The sequence below is a fragment of the Ruditapes philippinarum genome, unplaced genomic scaffold, assembly GCF_026571515.1.
Source record: "Ruditapes philippinarum isolate M1 unplaced genomic scaffold, ASM2657151v2 ctg6593_1_1_1_1, whole genome shotgun sequence".
In the NCBI taxonomy this organism is placed as follows: domain Eukaryota; kingdom Metazoa; phylum Mollusca; class Bivalvia; order Venerida; family Veneridae; genus Ruditapes; species Ruditapes philippinarum.
The window spans coordinates 14,003-29,535 of record NW_026865576.1 but is presented as its reverse complement, the minus strand read 5'-3'; the positions used below and the strand labels follow the sequence as shown (position 1 = coordinate 29,535).

General features: G+C 32.1%; 1 protein-coding gene across 1 annotated transcript in view; it reads left to right on the top strand.

Moving 5' to 3' along the window:
• Positions 1–14,000, top strand: part of LOC132729615 (phosphopentomutase-like) — a 36,073-nt gene extending 22,073 nt beyond the window's left edge. Inside the window, exons 11-18 of the mRNA XM_060715420.1 lie at positions 4,476–4,570; positions 6,552–6,646; positions 6,961–7,043; positions 7,631–7,854; positions 8,535–8,637; positions 9,490–9,576; positions 12,435–12,568; positions 13,052–14,000. Of these exons, the coding sequence (XP_060571403.1) occupies positions 4,476–4,570; positions 6,552–6,646; positions 6,961–7,043; positions 7,631–7,854; positions 8,535–8,637; positions 9,490–9,576; positions 12,435–12,568; positions 13,052–13,157 (927 nt within the window). The 3' untranslated portion in view covers positions 13,158–14,000. The remainder of the gene's footprint in view (positions 1–4,475; positions 4,571–6,551; positions 6,647–6,960; positions 7,044–7,630; positions 7,855–8,534; positions 8,638–9,489; positions 9,577–12,434; positions 12,569–13,051) is intronic.
• Positions 14,001–15,533: the final 1,533 nt, after the last annotated feature.

The window sequence follows — 15,533 nt, the reverse complement described above, 5'->3', positions numbered from 1 at the left end:
CATGGTCCCATACCGTGGGATTTGATTTCAGGTCTGTCGCTCATCCACTTCCTGTTTATTCACTTAGTTAAATTAGTTAGATTTTTTGACATTAATGGTCAATGGTAGGAAATTTTCGTAACAGTTTTCTCAGCAACTACTTATCACAGCCTCTTGATATTTGGCATAAAGCATTGACACATGGTCCCATACTGTGGGATTTGATTTCAGGTCTGTCGCTCATCCACTTCCTGTTTATCCACTTAGTTAAATTAGTTAGATTTTTCGACATTAATGGTCAATGCTAGGAAATTTATGTAACAGTTTTCTCAGCAACTACTTATCACAGTCTCTTGATATTTGGCATACAGCATTGACACATTGTCCCATACCGTTGGATTTGATTTCAGGTCTGTCGCTCATCCACTTCCTGTTTATCCACTTAATTAAATTAGTTAGATTTTTTGACATTAATGGTCAATGGTAGGAAATTTTCGTAACAGTTTTCTCAGCAACTACTTATCACAGCCTCTTGATATTTGGCATACAGCATTGACACATGGTCCCATACCGTGGGATTTGATTTCAGGTCTGTCGCTCATCCACTTCCTGTTTATCCACTTAGTTAAATTAGTTAGATTTTTTGACATTAATGGTCAATGGTAGGAAATTTTCGTAACAGTTTTTCTCAGCAACTACTTATCACAGCCTCTTGATATTTGGCATACAGCATTAACACATGGTCCCATACTGTGGGATTCGAATTAGGTGTGTAGCTAATCCACTTCCTGTTTACCTACTGAATTAAATTTTCGACATTAATAGGTCAATTGAAAAATTTTTCTGTAACATCACAGCCTCATGATATTTTGTATACATATGCAACCCGGCCTTTTCTGTCTTTGACCCATTTTTAGCTCGACTTTTTTTTTTGAAAAAAAAATAGAGGTATTGCTACAGTCAGGTCGGCGTTGCCGTTGCCGTTGCCGTTGCCGTTGCCGTCCGAAAACTTGTACCTGGATCATAACTTTTTTATTTCTTTGTGTATTGTCTTCATACTTGGCCACAACAACCCTTGGGACAAGACCTTTCAGTAGACCACACTAACCTTGACCTTCATCCATAAATGACCTTGACCTTCAAGGTTAAAAGTCCAATTTTTGCTTGTTCATGCTGTTATTGGCTGTAACTTTGTTATTTTTTGAATGGATTGTCTTCAAACTAGAACATAATAATCTTTAAGGATATCCCTTAAAAATAACCAGCCAGACCTTGACCTTCACTCATAAATGACCTTGACTTTGAAGGTCAAATTATTGAAATTTTTCATTTTTTTTTGGCTTTTATTGGCTGTAAGTTTGTTTATTTTTGAATGGATTGTCCTGAAACTTGAACATAATAATCTTCAAAGATTACTGTTAAAGATATACCGGAAGACCTTGACCTTCACACATTAATGACATTGTCTTTGAAGGTCAAATTATTGAAATTTTCATTGTTTTGGCGGTCACTGACTGTAACTTTGCTATTATTGAAGGGATCAACTTCATATTATTAGAGAACATTCTTAAGGACCAGACCTTGTTGTTTATCAAACCCAACTTTGCTTGGGCTCTTAAATGACCTTGACCTTGAAGGTTAAATTACTGAATTTTCTCAGATTTGTGCAGTAAATGACCATATTTAAATATTTTATTGGTGTGTGTGTGTCTATATATATATATTTACAACAACAACAACAATAACTAAAATTGTGTCATTGTTTCTATTTATAGAATTGCGTCATTGTTTCTATTTATAGAATTGCGTCATTGTTTCTATTTAGAGAAATTGGGTCATTGTTTTTTTTGGGTTTTTTTTATAGAAATGCGTCATTGTTTCTATTTTTAGAGATTGCATCATTTTTTCTATTTTTTAGAAATTGCATCATAATTTCTATTTTTAGAAATTGCATCATTTTTTTCTATTTTTAGATATTGCGTCATAATTTCTATTTTTAGTATTTTTAGAGATTGCATCATTTTTTCTATTTTTAGAAATTGTGTCATAATTTCTATTTTTAGAAATTGCGTCATAATTTCTATTTTTTAGAAATTGCGTCATTGGTGCTATTTTTAGATATTGCGTCATTTTTTCTATTTTTAGAAATTGCGTCATAATTTCTATTTTTAGTATTTTTAGAGATTGCATCATTTTTTCTATTTTTAGAAAATTGCGTCATAATTTCTATTTTTAGAAATTGCATCATTGGTGCTATTTTTAGAAACTGTGTCATAATTTCTATTTTTATAAATTGCGTCGTAATTCTTTTTTTAGAAATTGCGTCATTGTGCTATTTTTAGATATTGCGTCATTTTTTCTATTTTTAGAAATTGCGTCATAATTTCTATTTTTAGTATTTTTAGAGATTGCATCATTTTTGCTATTTTTAGAAATTGCGTCATAATTTCTGTTTTTAGAAATTGCATCATTGGTGCTATTTTTAGAATTTGCGTCATTGTTGCTATTTTTAGAAAATGCGTCATTGTTTCTAATTTTTTAGAGATTGTGTCATTTTTTCTATTTTTAGAAATTGCGTCATAATTTCTATTTTTAGAAAATTGCGTCATAATTTCTATTTTTAGAAATTGCGTCATTTTTTCTATTTTTAGAAATTGCGTCATTTTTTCTATTTTTAGAAATTGCGTCATAATTTCTATTTTTAGAAATTGCGTCATTGGTGCTATTTTTAGAAATTGCGTCATTTTTTCTATTTTTAGAAATTGCGTCATAATTTCTATTTTTAGAAATTGCGTCATTGGTGCTATTTTTAGAAATTGCGTCATTTTTTCTATTTTTAGAAATTGCGTCATAATTTCTATTTTTAGAAATTGCGTCATTTTTTCTATTTTTTGAAATTGCGTCATTGGTGCTATTTTTAGAAATTGCATCATTTTTTAGAAATTGCGTCATAATTTCTATTTTTAGAATTGCGTCATAATTTCTATTTTTAGAAATTGCGTCATTGGTGCTATTTTTAGAAATTGCGTCATTTTTTTACTTTTAGAAATTGCGTCATAATTTCTATTTTTAGATATTGCGTCATAATTTCTATTTTAGTATATCTAGAAATTGCGTCATTTTTTTCTTTTTTTAGAAATTGCTTCATTTTTTCTATTTTTAGAAATTGCGTCAATTTTTCTATTTTTAGAAATTGCATCATTGTTGCTATTTTTAGAAATTGCATCACTTTTTTATTTTTAGAAATTATGTCATTTTTTTGTATTTTTAGAAATTGCGTCATTTTTTCTATATTGAGAAATTGCGTCATGTTGCTATTTTAAGAAATTGCGTACTGTTGCTATTTTTAGAAATATGCTTAATGTTTCTATTCATATATATACAAAATATATAAAGAAAACTAATGTGACAAGACAGACAAACTAAATTTATAAAAAGGAAACGTTAATATATGTTCAAACCTTTCTATGTTTGCGTTTAGAAAAAGTAAAAAGTCGAGCGTTGCCCCCGCCCGGCGGTGGCTCTTGTTAAATTTTGCTTTTAAAAATGTTATATTTTATAACAGGGATGTTTAAAAAATAACTTTAGAGTGTCCTTCAGTCCGTCTGTCTGTCTGTACATAAAAACTGTTCACTGTGATCACTTTTAAAGAACTTTTTCAACAAATTTACTTAAAATAGAGACATAAGTGAATGGCCAATGGCCCTTCAGAATGTTGCTTGGGCTCTTACCGGTAGGGGACTTATGGATTGCTTGCAATACTATGATAATTGCTTGTTTTTTAAAGTTTATCTCATTAACAAATGTGCCCTACACTGCATACATAGGCATTAATTATCAGGCTGAATATCTGAGTGGTTTATATTTTGAATATGTGAAACTTCAGTGTTTATTATCCATCTGAAATAAGCTAACTGCCAAAGATTAAATTTATTTATTGTTAGTTTAATTGTATACAACAGAGACAACTTGCATTCCTGTCCGCTTTTGAGACTAACAAGTTTCTGGTGTGAGATGAAGAATCATGTATTGCTTGAACCCAAAACCTTTTAATTGAGAGGCAGACACCTTAACAGTTGGACTACCGTTTTAGAAGATAAGATTATCAACTGTCATTGAATGATTTCTTACACGTTTAATGATGAAAATTTACCCTTTTAGCATCACCATAAAATTTTGTATAGTTATTTTTTACCTATACTGAAAGACTTTTATTGTGGGTTTCAAAGATTGTCATTTAGATGCAATAACAATATAATTATACATTTGCTCCATGTCTCATATTTTAACAAGTATTAACTACACAAACTATCAATTTAAACCCTTTCAATGAATATTTGTTACAGGAATTACATGGAATAATATCTAATAGCGATATCTTATAATAATGGAATGATCTATTAAAATGAATACCCAATCATTTATATTATAGTATTTACGGTAATAAATACATGTATATGGTATTTTACGGTAATAAATTATGCTGTAATTATCAGGTGTTATCTATGAAAACTGCTGACAATGCTGGTAGTAAAGTTATACTTGCAAACGACCCTGATGCTGATCGACTAGCTCTAGCAGAAAATGATGGGTAATTTGTTAACATTCTTACTTGTAAAAAAAAATGTGGCCTTTTTTTTCTGAAGAGGGCAAAAATATTTGTAAGTGCGCAATACATGCATTGATAGTAATATTTTGTGAGAGGATCTTTACACAATATTCGTATAAAACAAACACTGGTGCATAGAAAGTAGGTGAAGGAGACCTCTTTATAAAATTTGGCAATGATCAATCTTGTTTACTTATTGCCAGTATAAAAAATTTATGTCAATGTCTGTTGCCAGTATAAAAAAATTAACATAAAAAAGTAAACAATATTATACAGTTTGAGGATAAAATGTTACAGGAATAGGTTGATATTCTCTTGTTTGCCTGTTGCCAGTATAAAAAAATTAACATAAAAAATATACAATATTATACAGGATAAGAAGCTTACATAGGTTATAGATATAGGTGACTGACTGTATCCTTGAGAAATGGAAAAAAAGGTGTTCTTTAAAAGATTTCTCAATCACAAGAAGATAAGCTGTAGTAGTCTTTTATCACATGTTACAGATATAATAAACTGTTGTGTTCGCAAAATATTTATTGATGCATTTACATTTATTTTTCCAATATTCTTTTTGTTTTGAAACTTTTATTGTTTCTGGTGGATGTAATGCCTCCATTTATTTACTGACATTTATCTTAGATACAGTGTAACTTCCGAAAACCGAACACCCATGGGACTTGTAAAAAAGTTCGGATTTCAGAGGTTTCCGGAATTCAGAGGTTTATGATAATGTGGAAAAGACTAAGCCACTTTATATCACTAAATGTCAAGGAAGATGTGGCCATTACTGTAGTATCATATATGATTTTTTTAATCAAGATAAAGATGTGCATGAAAAGAATACATTTTTATCTTACCTGCAAATGCTAGTTAATTAATTATTACATAAAATGCAATAAAATCCCTAAAGACGTTTGATGCATACATTGTCCAATTAATTGTCATTTAATCGCTAATAAACACTTCCAATTAACTGACCGCCGTAAATTACTTTGATTAACCGCATTACTTGAAACATACCATTTCACAGTTTGTGATTTTGACGCGTGTCAAATTACACTATCACCGCTAATTTAAGTAAACAATCGATAGGGAGATTAAATCTTCCTGCAGGGTAAAAATTCTCGTTTTACAATGTATTTCACACCTTTGGATATTTCCGGTTTTTGGAGGTAAAATTGCATTGATTTGACTCTAATTTTACGAAAATATCGTCCGGAATTCAGAATTTAGAAGTTCCGGAATTCAGAAGTATTATCTTAATAGAAAATAGAAGGGAAAAAATCGGGACGGAAAAAAATGTTCGGTTTTTAGAAGTTTCCGGATTTCAGAAGTTCCGGAATTCGGAAGTTACACTGTATTTCATATGTAGGTATCTCATCAGGCATTGACTATAACCATGATACCTTTTACTAGGTGTGACAGCTACTTATTATGTGGTATTTGAGGTCACTAGGGTTAAATGACATTGAGGCTAAATTAGATTTTACTACTTTTTTATAGGACCTTCATTTTTTGACTCATTATCTATGGTAATGCCTTGCTTGAAACTTGAGACTTTTAAAAGGTTTTTGGTTGATTGGGTTATTGTCGTTCAGGCTGAAATACCTAGTGGTTTGCATAATTTATGTACATAAGGTTCTGAAGAATATTAGGTAACTGTAACTGCTTCTTTGATGCTTCAGCATCTTATTCATACAAGATTATGCATAACCACTTATACCTCACCACTGAGGGTTTGAATCCTGTCAAGGACTTTGGATTCTTTCATGTGAGGAAGCTGTCTTGCTAGGTTAAAGATTGTTGATAGTGCAACTTAGGTGACCATTCATTCCTGAAATAATGCACGGAAAGGCACCTGAGGTCTTTCTTCACTAGTAAAGCTGGAATGTTGCGATATGTCCCATACTGTATTGGTGTGACATAAAAAAACGAACCAAGCAACTGTATTACATTTCAGTGAGGAGTGGACAATATTTACAGGGAATGAGATAGGAGCTCTGTTAGGCTGGTGGTCTTGGTTTGCTTTCAGACAAAAACATCCCAATGTCCCTGGTAAGTCTATTGTTACCATAGATATTTATTTGTTTATTAGACTTACCCAATCCTAATCTTTTTTAGAAAAAAGTTAAAGATTTTTATGCCTTTGTCGTTATCATAAGTGCAATATGGAGAGAATAAGGTCTACAGTTCAACGGACCTTGAGTTCAAGCCCTGGGCATAGAACAGCACATGTGTTTCTGTGAATAATTTATTAATAAACGTTTCAAATGAAAAAGTAAAATTAAATCAAGATACCTTAGCTTTTTAGTTTGTTTTCTTTAACTAAAATGAAATGTCAATTATGTAATAAATTAATATATTTACAGCACAAGATTGTTACATGTTGGCCAGCACTGTGTCCTCTAAAATTTTGCAGACAATGGCTAAAACAGAAGGCTTCAATTTTGAGGTAAGCAATAATTGATAGTTTTTGAATATCCCTAAAATCATAAAAGAGTGAAATACACAAATGTAGATATTAAAAAAAAAAAAAAAATGTGAAAAATCTTGATTTTTCTGTCTTTAGATTTTTAAATGCTTTTAAACAAAGAGTAAAAAATAAATCCTGTGGAAGTATGTTTTTGCATTTGCCAAAAAAAATTTACACTTTGTTTTAAAGCATTTTACCCTGATTTGTGCTTTCTGTAAATATTGATTTAAGTATGTCAAATTTCCAAATATAGACAAAGTAAGATCCTTAATATTGTTATATAGCAAACCAGAGTTAGGAGTTGGGATTGCAAAGGATAATAATGATGAGAATTACATGTAGTTCTTGTTAGCTTATAGGTATTTAATCAAACATGTATTTCATTTAAAATTATATACCATCAGCAACTATAGATTTGCATGTACATGTTTTATGCTGAAAAGAACTTGGCCTCAATCATCTTTCCTGTTTCGGCACCATATGACGTAAACTGTGTTTTGGTGCACTGTAAAACCAAACAAAACAAAACATTACCAATCAAACTTCTGTGTGTATTTCTCATTCAGGAAACTTTGACTGGTTTTAAATGGATGGGTAACAGAAGTGATTCCTTGTTGAAAGAAGGGAAAACAGTTCTGTTTGCGTTCGAGGAGGCGATTGGTTACATGTGTGGATCAACGGTGTTGGATAAAGATGGCGTGTCAGCCGCAGCAGTCAGTGCAGAGATGGCAGCATACCTGTACAGAAACAACAGTACATTGAAGAAAAAACTCACAGACATTTATAAGCAGTAATTATTATTTTCTTGATAGATAAGAGGATATTGAATGAGTGTAAGTTTGATACTGAATTTATTGGACAAGTTGAATAAAATTATATTATGCCAGCCTCTGGCAAGCATAATATTTCATTATTCAACGAGTTCAATAAATTCAGTATCAAAGTTACACAAATTAAATATTTTATTTATCACATACCTTAAAATAAAGACCGTTTGAAGTGAAAAAGAACCATTTTCCAATGACTCGCCTATAGTATAACACTTACATTTAGCGCGTCTTAACGCTTTGTTCGTATTATGAAAATGATGTCACATCAAAATATATGCACGGCCGTGTAATACCATTTTAAAGGAGTCGCAAAAACGAAATGGGTATATGATAAAAATATTTACATTATTCAGAGTACTACAAAATCATTAATATTCGTAGGTTTCTAATGTTTGTGGTTTTCGTTATAGGTTAATCTTATATACATTGTAGGTTAATCTAGACCTATATTAAAATGAAACATGAATCTTTGAGAACTATTACAGTCCCTTCATGTCATAAAATCTCAGTTGAATCCCTTTGAGCACAGGTATTTAATTTTTTTTGTGAAAAGTGATTGTTTTTGTGTGGACTATTATGTACATATGTATGCATTGGTGAAGAATGAAAATTAAGTTTTAAATTTTGTCTTATTTTTCAGTTATGGACACCATATCTCAAGTAATTCCTACTACATCTGTCATGATCCAGAAACTATTAAAAGAATGTTTGATGAGATTAGAAACTACAACAATACTGGCAAGGTGAGACTGTGTATTAATGATGTTCTTTGTTGTTAGTTATAGCTTAGACTTGTTTTTTTTTTAATAATGGGGAACCATTCTATGTTCTTTCTGTTGTTTTGGTATTTATTGTCATGACTCATTGACTAAAGAGAGGAAGGTATCCGTTTAGCTCTGAGGAATGTTGATGGCTGATATTCAAGTGTATGTCATCTTGTACCTGAAATAATGCATAGAAGCAGAATTCAACATTTAAACATGAAATTGTGAAATTTGTCAGATCTGTTAATTGGGCATTTATCATAATCTTTTTGAAATGACAACTAGATATGTAAGACTTATTATCAAACTTTTAATTTGATTGTTGCTGATGTTATGCCATCTTTCAAAACATTGTGAAAGTCAATAATAATATTCTATAAGCTAACAAAAGTTATTAAAAATCGATTTTTAATATAAGATGTTTTCAGATTTTATTAAATGCAAGTTTTTTAAGATCAAAAATTATGTAGCAAGCCAAACCTGAGATTAAAGACCATCCAAGGGGAATGCAGAAATGTCCTTTATAGACAAGAGGTCTTTTTTTTTGGAGGGTTTTCTTTTATAATCAATGACGGTTTATCAAAGAGTGATCTTTATGTTGTGATTGTCTTCAAAACAGGTTTGACTGTAAACAACAGCATACATTGTATGTAGCCTTATTAGCTGGTACAGTCAAATGTGAATTAAGCGACCGCGCAAGGCAAACACCAAAAATGTAAAAAAAATTCCGACTGACCTTGCAAAGGCCTTTCTTTATTATAACTACCACCCTGAAGTAGAGTTTTTCATTTTATGCTAAGAATGTATCATAAATGTTGGCATCTTTTACAGTACCCAGACAGCTGCGGATGTTATAAAATCAAGCATGTTAGAGATCTTACCGTAGGCTTTGATAACAGTCAACCAGATAACAAACCTGTGAGTGTAAACTGATCCTTACTTTTAACGCTTTAGGCCGCTTTAGTGGCAGTTATGAAAATTATCCTATTTGGCTATAATAAAGCCAGGTCAGTTTGCATATTTGTTCAATAGGATCAAGACTTATTCTGTAAGCTTCTTTATAAAGTATTTCACGTATTTGATACGGAAATCTCCAAAACTATTTATGGACTGTCTTAGATTCAGAGCAGGGCAAGGTCATAATACACTGTCTTGGGGGTTTGTCGGGGTGGGGGATATACATATTATTGATTATCACTGGGTTCTATGTATCAACACAAACCTTTATTTACCTTCAAACTGTTGTATTTCTTAAATGGATTAGTGAAACTTCAATTTTTTTGACTGTCCATGAGCAATTTTTATTTGTTTGGGTCATCAGACCAAACAAATAATGGTAGCGAAATTTCAGAGTCTAATGTTGTTAATTGCAAATGCCAAAAGTAGTCCACTTTTTTGAAGCAGTTACTTCCCTTTATATGTAACACTAACGCCGAAAAATTCAGGGGAGATCACTGCGTAAGATGGTCAAAGACAGGCACATCTATATTCAAGCAATATAATTCCCGAATGGTCGAATATTTCTAATATTGTTTTATTGTATTTTCTGATCGAAAATAAGGAAATACAAAGCGGACATTCAATTTCTGACACAGAAGTTTATGACAAACCTAACAACAAGTAGTTCTCAAAACAGTTTTAAACTAGCGATTTAAAAGAAAGAAATATTTTTATTTTGTTACAAGTATCCAACAATTTACAACGCATTAAAAGTTTAAAAATAGCGTTGGCTTATAGAATTGTCAATAAATGCACAATCACAAATTACGCGGATGAATATGATTTTATCAATGATTGAAAATACTATTTTTAGCGATGTTGATTACCGAATACTACACAAACCAAGTAGTGGAATATATAGATTCTACATGTCGGACTGTTTGGGCGAGAAGATTTGCTAAATTATTTACTTCAATTTTAAACAACAGGTTTATCCTGAACAAAATACAGTAAAAACTCTGAAAACCGGACCCTGTGCGGACTTGACCAAAAGTCCGGTTTTCAGAGGATTCCGGTTTTCAGAGGTTTTATACATTCATTGATAATTATGATGTGTTTGAACAATGACTTTGTTCAATCATTTTGTATTTACTTTTCAACCCTTTTGTCTAAGTCATATTTTAAGTTCTTTGTGCAATAAATGTCTTAAGTAATTTTTATTATGCAAATTCATGAATATAATTCAGAAAATCAGAAATTAAAACACCACATTGTCTGAAATATATCATAATATCTTTTTCATTAGCTTTGAAATATGTTATTAATGGTATTTATTTAGTATTACTATTTTTGCCTATAATTGATATCAAAACAAAGATAACTTCATGATCAACATTTAAAGCAAAACAGGAATCATTTTAAAAACAGTTTCTGAACTCTTTTAGACCTTTTATATTAAAAAAGTCATAACACATTAAAAACATTTTTGAAAATTAAAATCTACATGAGGAAAAACACAAATATGATGAAAGAGCTATAATTTAATTGACAATAAGAAATTAACATACACTGACAAGTTTTTTCACACCTGCATAGATAAAAGGAGATGACCATTACCTGGTATTTGAACATGTCACCTGTTGAGATTATGTTTAGATCTACATTAAAATAAACAGAAAGTTGACACTTTAAATTGCTGTCCGGTTTTCAGAGGATTTTTAATGCATGTTTAGCATTAGAAACCATAGAAAATCGTCCGGTTTTCGGAATTCAGAGGTTCCGGTATTCAGAGGATTTTTTTTCAATGAACATATAGGGAGAAAATACGGGACTTTTAAAATGGTCCGGTTTTCAGAGGATTCCGGTTTTCAGAGGGTCCGGTTTTCAGAGTTTTTACTGTACCTCGAAATTAATAAGGATTACAAACCCGAAATGCAATGGATGTTCTAAATTTAGAATGACTTGATGTTATTCAGTCGTTATTTGTATAACTTCTCCGTGGTACAGGGGTAACGCGCTCGCTTGGGGAGTGAGAGGTCTGGAGTTCAAATCCCAGTTGAGGAAACTTTTTTTTTTTTATTCTTTTTTAAGTAGCCATGATATGCAAGGATAAAGTGTGGCTGTCGTAAAAAATGAACATAAATGATTTATTGATGCAACTCTAGTTATGTAGAATTCCGTATGTATCAAACTCTGGTGCCTAGCAAAATGAATTATAATACATAAAAATAAACTTATACAGGAAAATACATACAGATATACAGTATGATTTAGATTGCAAAGATCAGAAAATACCACAGAACTTGCAGCCCTTTGATTCTTTATAAATATACATGCTTATAGTAAGCTCCAGGATGTTAAACAACAGTTAAAGTCGTTACAAGCTCTAATTTAGATCTTCAGGCTGTTCACATATAAATTCACCGTGGCTGAAGGGTTTTCACGCTCGCGCAGGAAGCGAGAGGCCTGGAGTTCAAATCCCAGTAAAGTCAACTCATTTTTTTTTCAAATTGTTTAAGTCAAATAAACATTGGATTGAATATCAGTGTTGCAATCAGTCTTATAGCCACAATTATAACGCTGGAAAGCATTGGTGAGACCCAAACAAATTCAGCGCCTTCTGTGCTTTGATATCAGGATAAAATTTGAAAGTTGGTCTGCCGACAGTTTACTATAACTGTACAGATGTGCAAACTGGCCTGAATCTATGATTCTGTTGGCGATGGCTAATCACTTTTACTTCCAATAAGATAAAAGTTTAAACTGAGTAAAATAATTGGATATTTTGTTTTTGTTTTTTTTAGTACAATGTGCTAAAAGTTATAATTGTTTTTCAGATGTTGCCGGTCAGTGCATCTAGTCAGATGATTACTTTCACGTTTGAGAATGGTTGTGTAGCAACAATAAGAACCAGCGGTACAGAACCTAAAATCAAGTACTACACCGAACACAAACCAGATCCTAGTCACGGGTAAGTAATGCTTAAAGTTCTTGCTCTTGTTTGAAATGATGTATCAAAGGTCTTCATCTATACTTAACGGTCAGGGAAATGATGGCCTACTGGTAAAGGTGCCTGTCTCTCAACCATTAGTAAATGTAGGTTTGACACCTACTTTTGTCACTACCATGTTTCCTTTATATGATGTAAGCAGGGCTTGAACTTAATACTAGCATTTTTGCAAAATGCCAGTAAAAATTTTCATAGAGGTAAAGAAAGTAAAGCACAAACTTTTGCTAAGTGCTTGAAATGTAAATAAGAAATTGATGTTTAAAGCAGTATGCCTTTAGATTTATGCTAATATTCATAAAAATGTATTCAAAAGTAAAATGCTGTGAAGTGAACAAAGGAAGTAATTTACACATAGCAAACATGTTGGTGTTGAGTTAAAAGGTTAAAATACATGTTGTTACCATATCAGTGAATTTATCAGATAATTTATTTTCATATTCACAGACTGGATGGGGAAGCTGCACAAAAAGAACTGGATGATATGGTGAATTGTATTATCAAATATTTCTACAAACCTGAGGACAACAATCTCACAGCTAGATCATCATAAAGTACATGTAGTCTTGAATATTGTTCTTTATCCTTTACAATGTTAATGTTTAATAATGACTTGTATATTGTATATTCTATCAGTGTTAAAGCAGGCCAGCCTGTTGGGGGGGGGGGGGGGGTAAAACCTTTTAAAGTTGTTGAGTGATCAATTTTAGCTTTGTGTTTTTGTTTTGTTTTGTTTTTTTCATACCCCCAAAACGAAGTTTGGGGGGTGGGTATATAGGAGTCACTCTGTGGTCGGTTGGTTGGTCGGTCGGTCCAGACATCTGTTGCATTTTCCTTGTCCGGAGCATAACTTTAAGACTAATGGTTGGAATTCTAAACAACTTCATACATTGATCAAGCACATTAAGAGGAAGTGCAGTGCAAGAGCTAGAGCTTAGATATTTGGCATGAAACATCTTCTAGTGAGTGTCTACCAAGATTGTTCAAATAAAAGCCCTGGGGTCAAAATTGGCCCCATCCCAGGGGGTCATTGATTTTCCCTATATGTATATAGTAAAAACTTAAAAAAATCTTCTTTTAAAGAACTCAAAGAGCTAGAGCTAAGATATTTAGCATGAAACATGTTCTAATGGGTGTCTACCAAGTTTGTTCAAATAAAAGCCCTGGGGTCAAAATTGGCTCCGCCCCAGGGGGTCATTGATTTTCCCTATATGTATATAGTAAAAACTTAAAAAATCTTCTTTTAAAGAACTCAAAGAGCTAGAGCTAAGATATTTAGCATGAAACATGTTCTAATGGATGTCTACCAAGTTTGTTCAAATAAAAGCCCAGGGGTCAAAATTGGCCCCGCCTCAGGGGGTCATTGATTTTCTCTATATGTATATAGTGAAAACTTAAAAAATCTTCTTTAACTATATGTGTAAAGTAAAAACTTAAAAAAAAATCTTCTTTTAAAAAGCCCAATGAGCTAGAGCTTAGATGTTTAGCATGAAACATCTTCTTATGGGTGTCTACCAAGTTTGTGCAAATAAAAGCCCTTGGGTTAAATTGGCCCTGCAACGTTGGGGTGGGGGTTGGGGGGGGGGCCTATATACAGGTGAGCGCCCTCAGGGCCATCATGGCCCTCTTGTTTGTCTTTTTATGGCTCCATTTTAAGGTGGGTGTTGAGGTAGATTTGTCATATTTTAATCGGGGAGGGGGGGGGGTATAAGGAATGTGGGATCTATTTTAAGATTAAAGTCCATTCATGTGTTGAATGAGAAAGTTTATATTGTTTATATGAAACAAATAAGTAAATAAATTCAAAATACCTCAACATGGGGCATTCCCCTTGGTGAAATTGAGTTACTATAAATAAAATATAATACAGTACCTCACTAGGCAAATAGGGTATCTTTTACAGATAAGCATTATTTATTACTCATTTTCTTTCTAAATAGGCATTACTGAAGAACATTTTTGGCCTAGTCGTTCTTGTGTTGATTGTTGAATGTTAACATACTTCAAACATGTTCCTGTACATTTAATGCTACAATGCTATTTTGACTGGAGCATTTAAATGCTATAATATTGTTGCTATCATACAAAAATGCAATTTTTAACATAAAAAAGGGTACATATATGAACTTTGATATGTAAAAATTGGTGAACATTGTGAATGAAGAATTTTCAATTTGGTGACTGTGAATTATAACATTGCAACAACATGAAGCCAAATAACAAAAACACTGTTTTGTTCAGTAACAGTTATCACTGTATTCTGTCGAGTCATAATAACATATAATGCTGAGTTACAGTTATCAATGTGTTTTTCAATAGAAACAATTAACTTTGTATTCTGTGAAGTAACAATTATTATCAATGTATCCAGTTGAGTAATACTTATCAATGTATCATTTTGAGTATCATTGTATCCTGTTGAGTAAAAAATATCATTTTTATCTTGTTAAGTATTTATTAATGTATCCCATTGAGTGAAAATTATAAATGTATCCTGTTGAATTACAATAACCATTTTATCTTGTTTAGAAAAAATTACCAATGTATCCTGTTGCATAAAAACTATTAATGACTACTGTCAAGTAACAATAACTCTTTATGTCATGTGATAACCTGCTGTGAAATTTATTTTAGGTGCCTGGTTTTCTGTATATATCGGTTACTTTCATTGCTTACTGTTTGAAATATAAATCACACCCCACTTATGGAATGAAATGCTTCAGCCTTGACAAGATAATATGAGCTGCGTCACGACAAAACCAACATAATGCGTTTGCAACCAGCATGGATCCAGACCAGCCTGCGCATTGGCGCAGTCTGATCAGGATCCATACTGTTCGCTTACCAACTCTATTACAAGTAGAGAAACTGATAGCGAACAGCGTGGATCCTGATCAGACTGCGTGGATGCGCAGGCTGGTCTGGATCC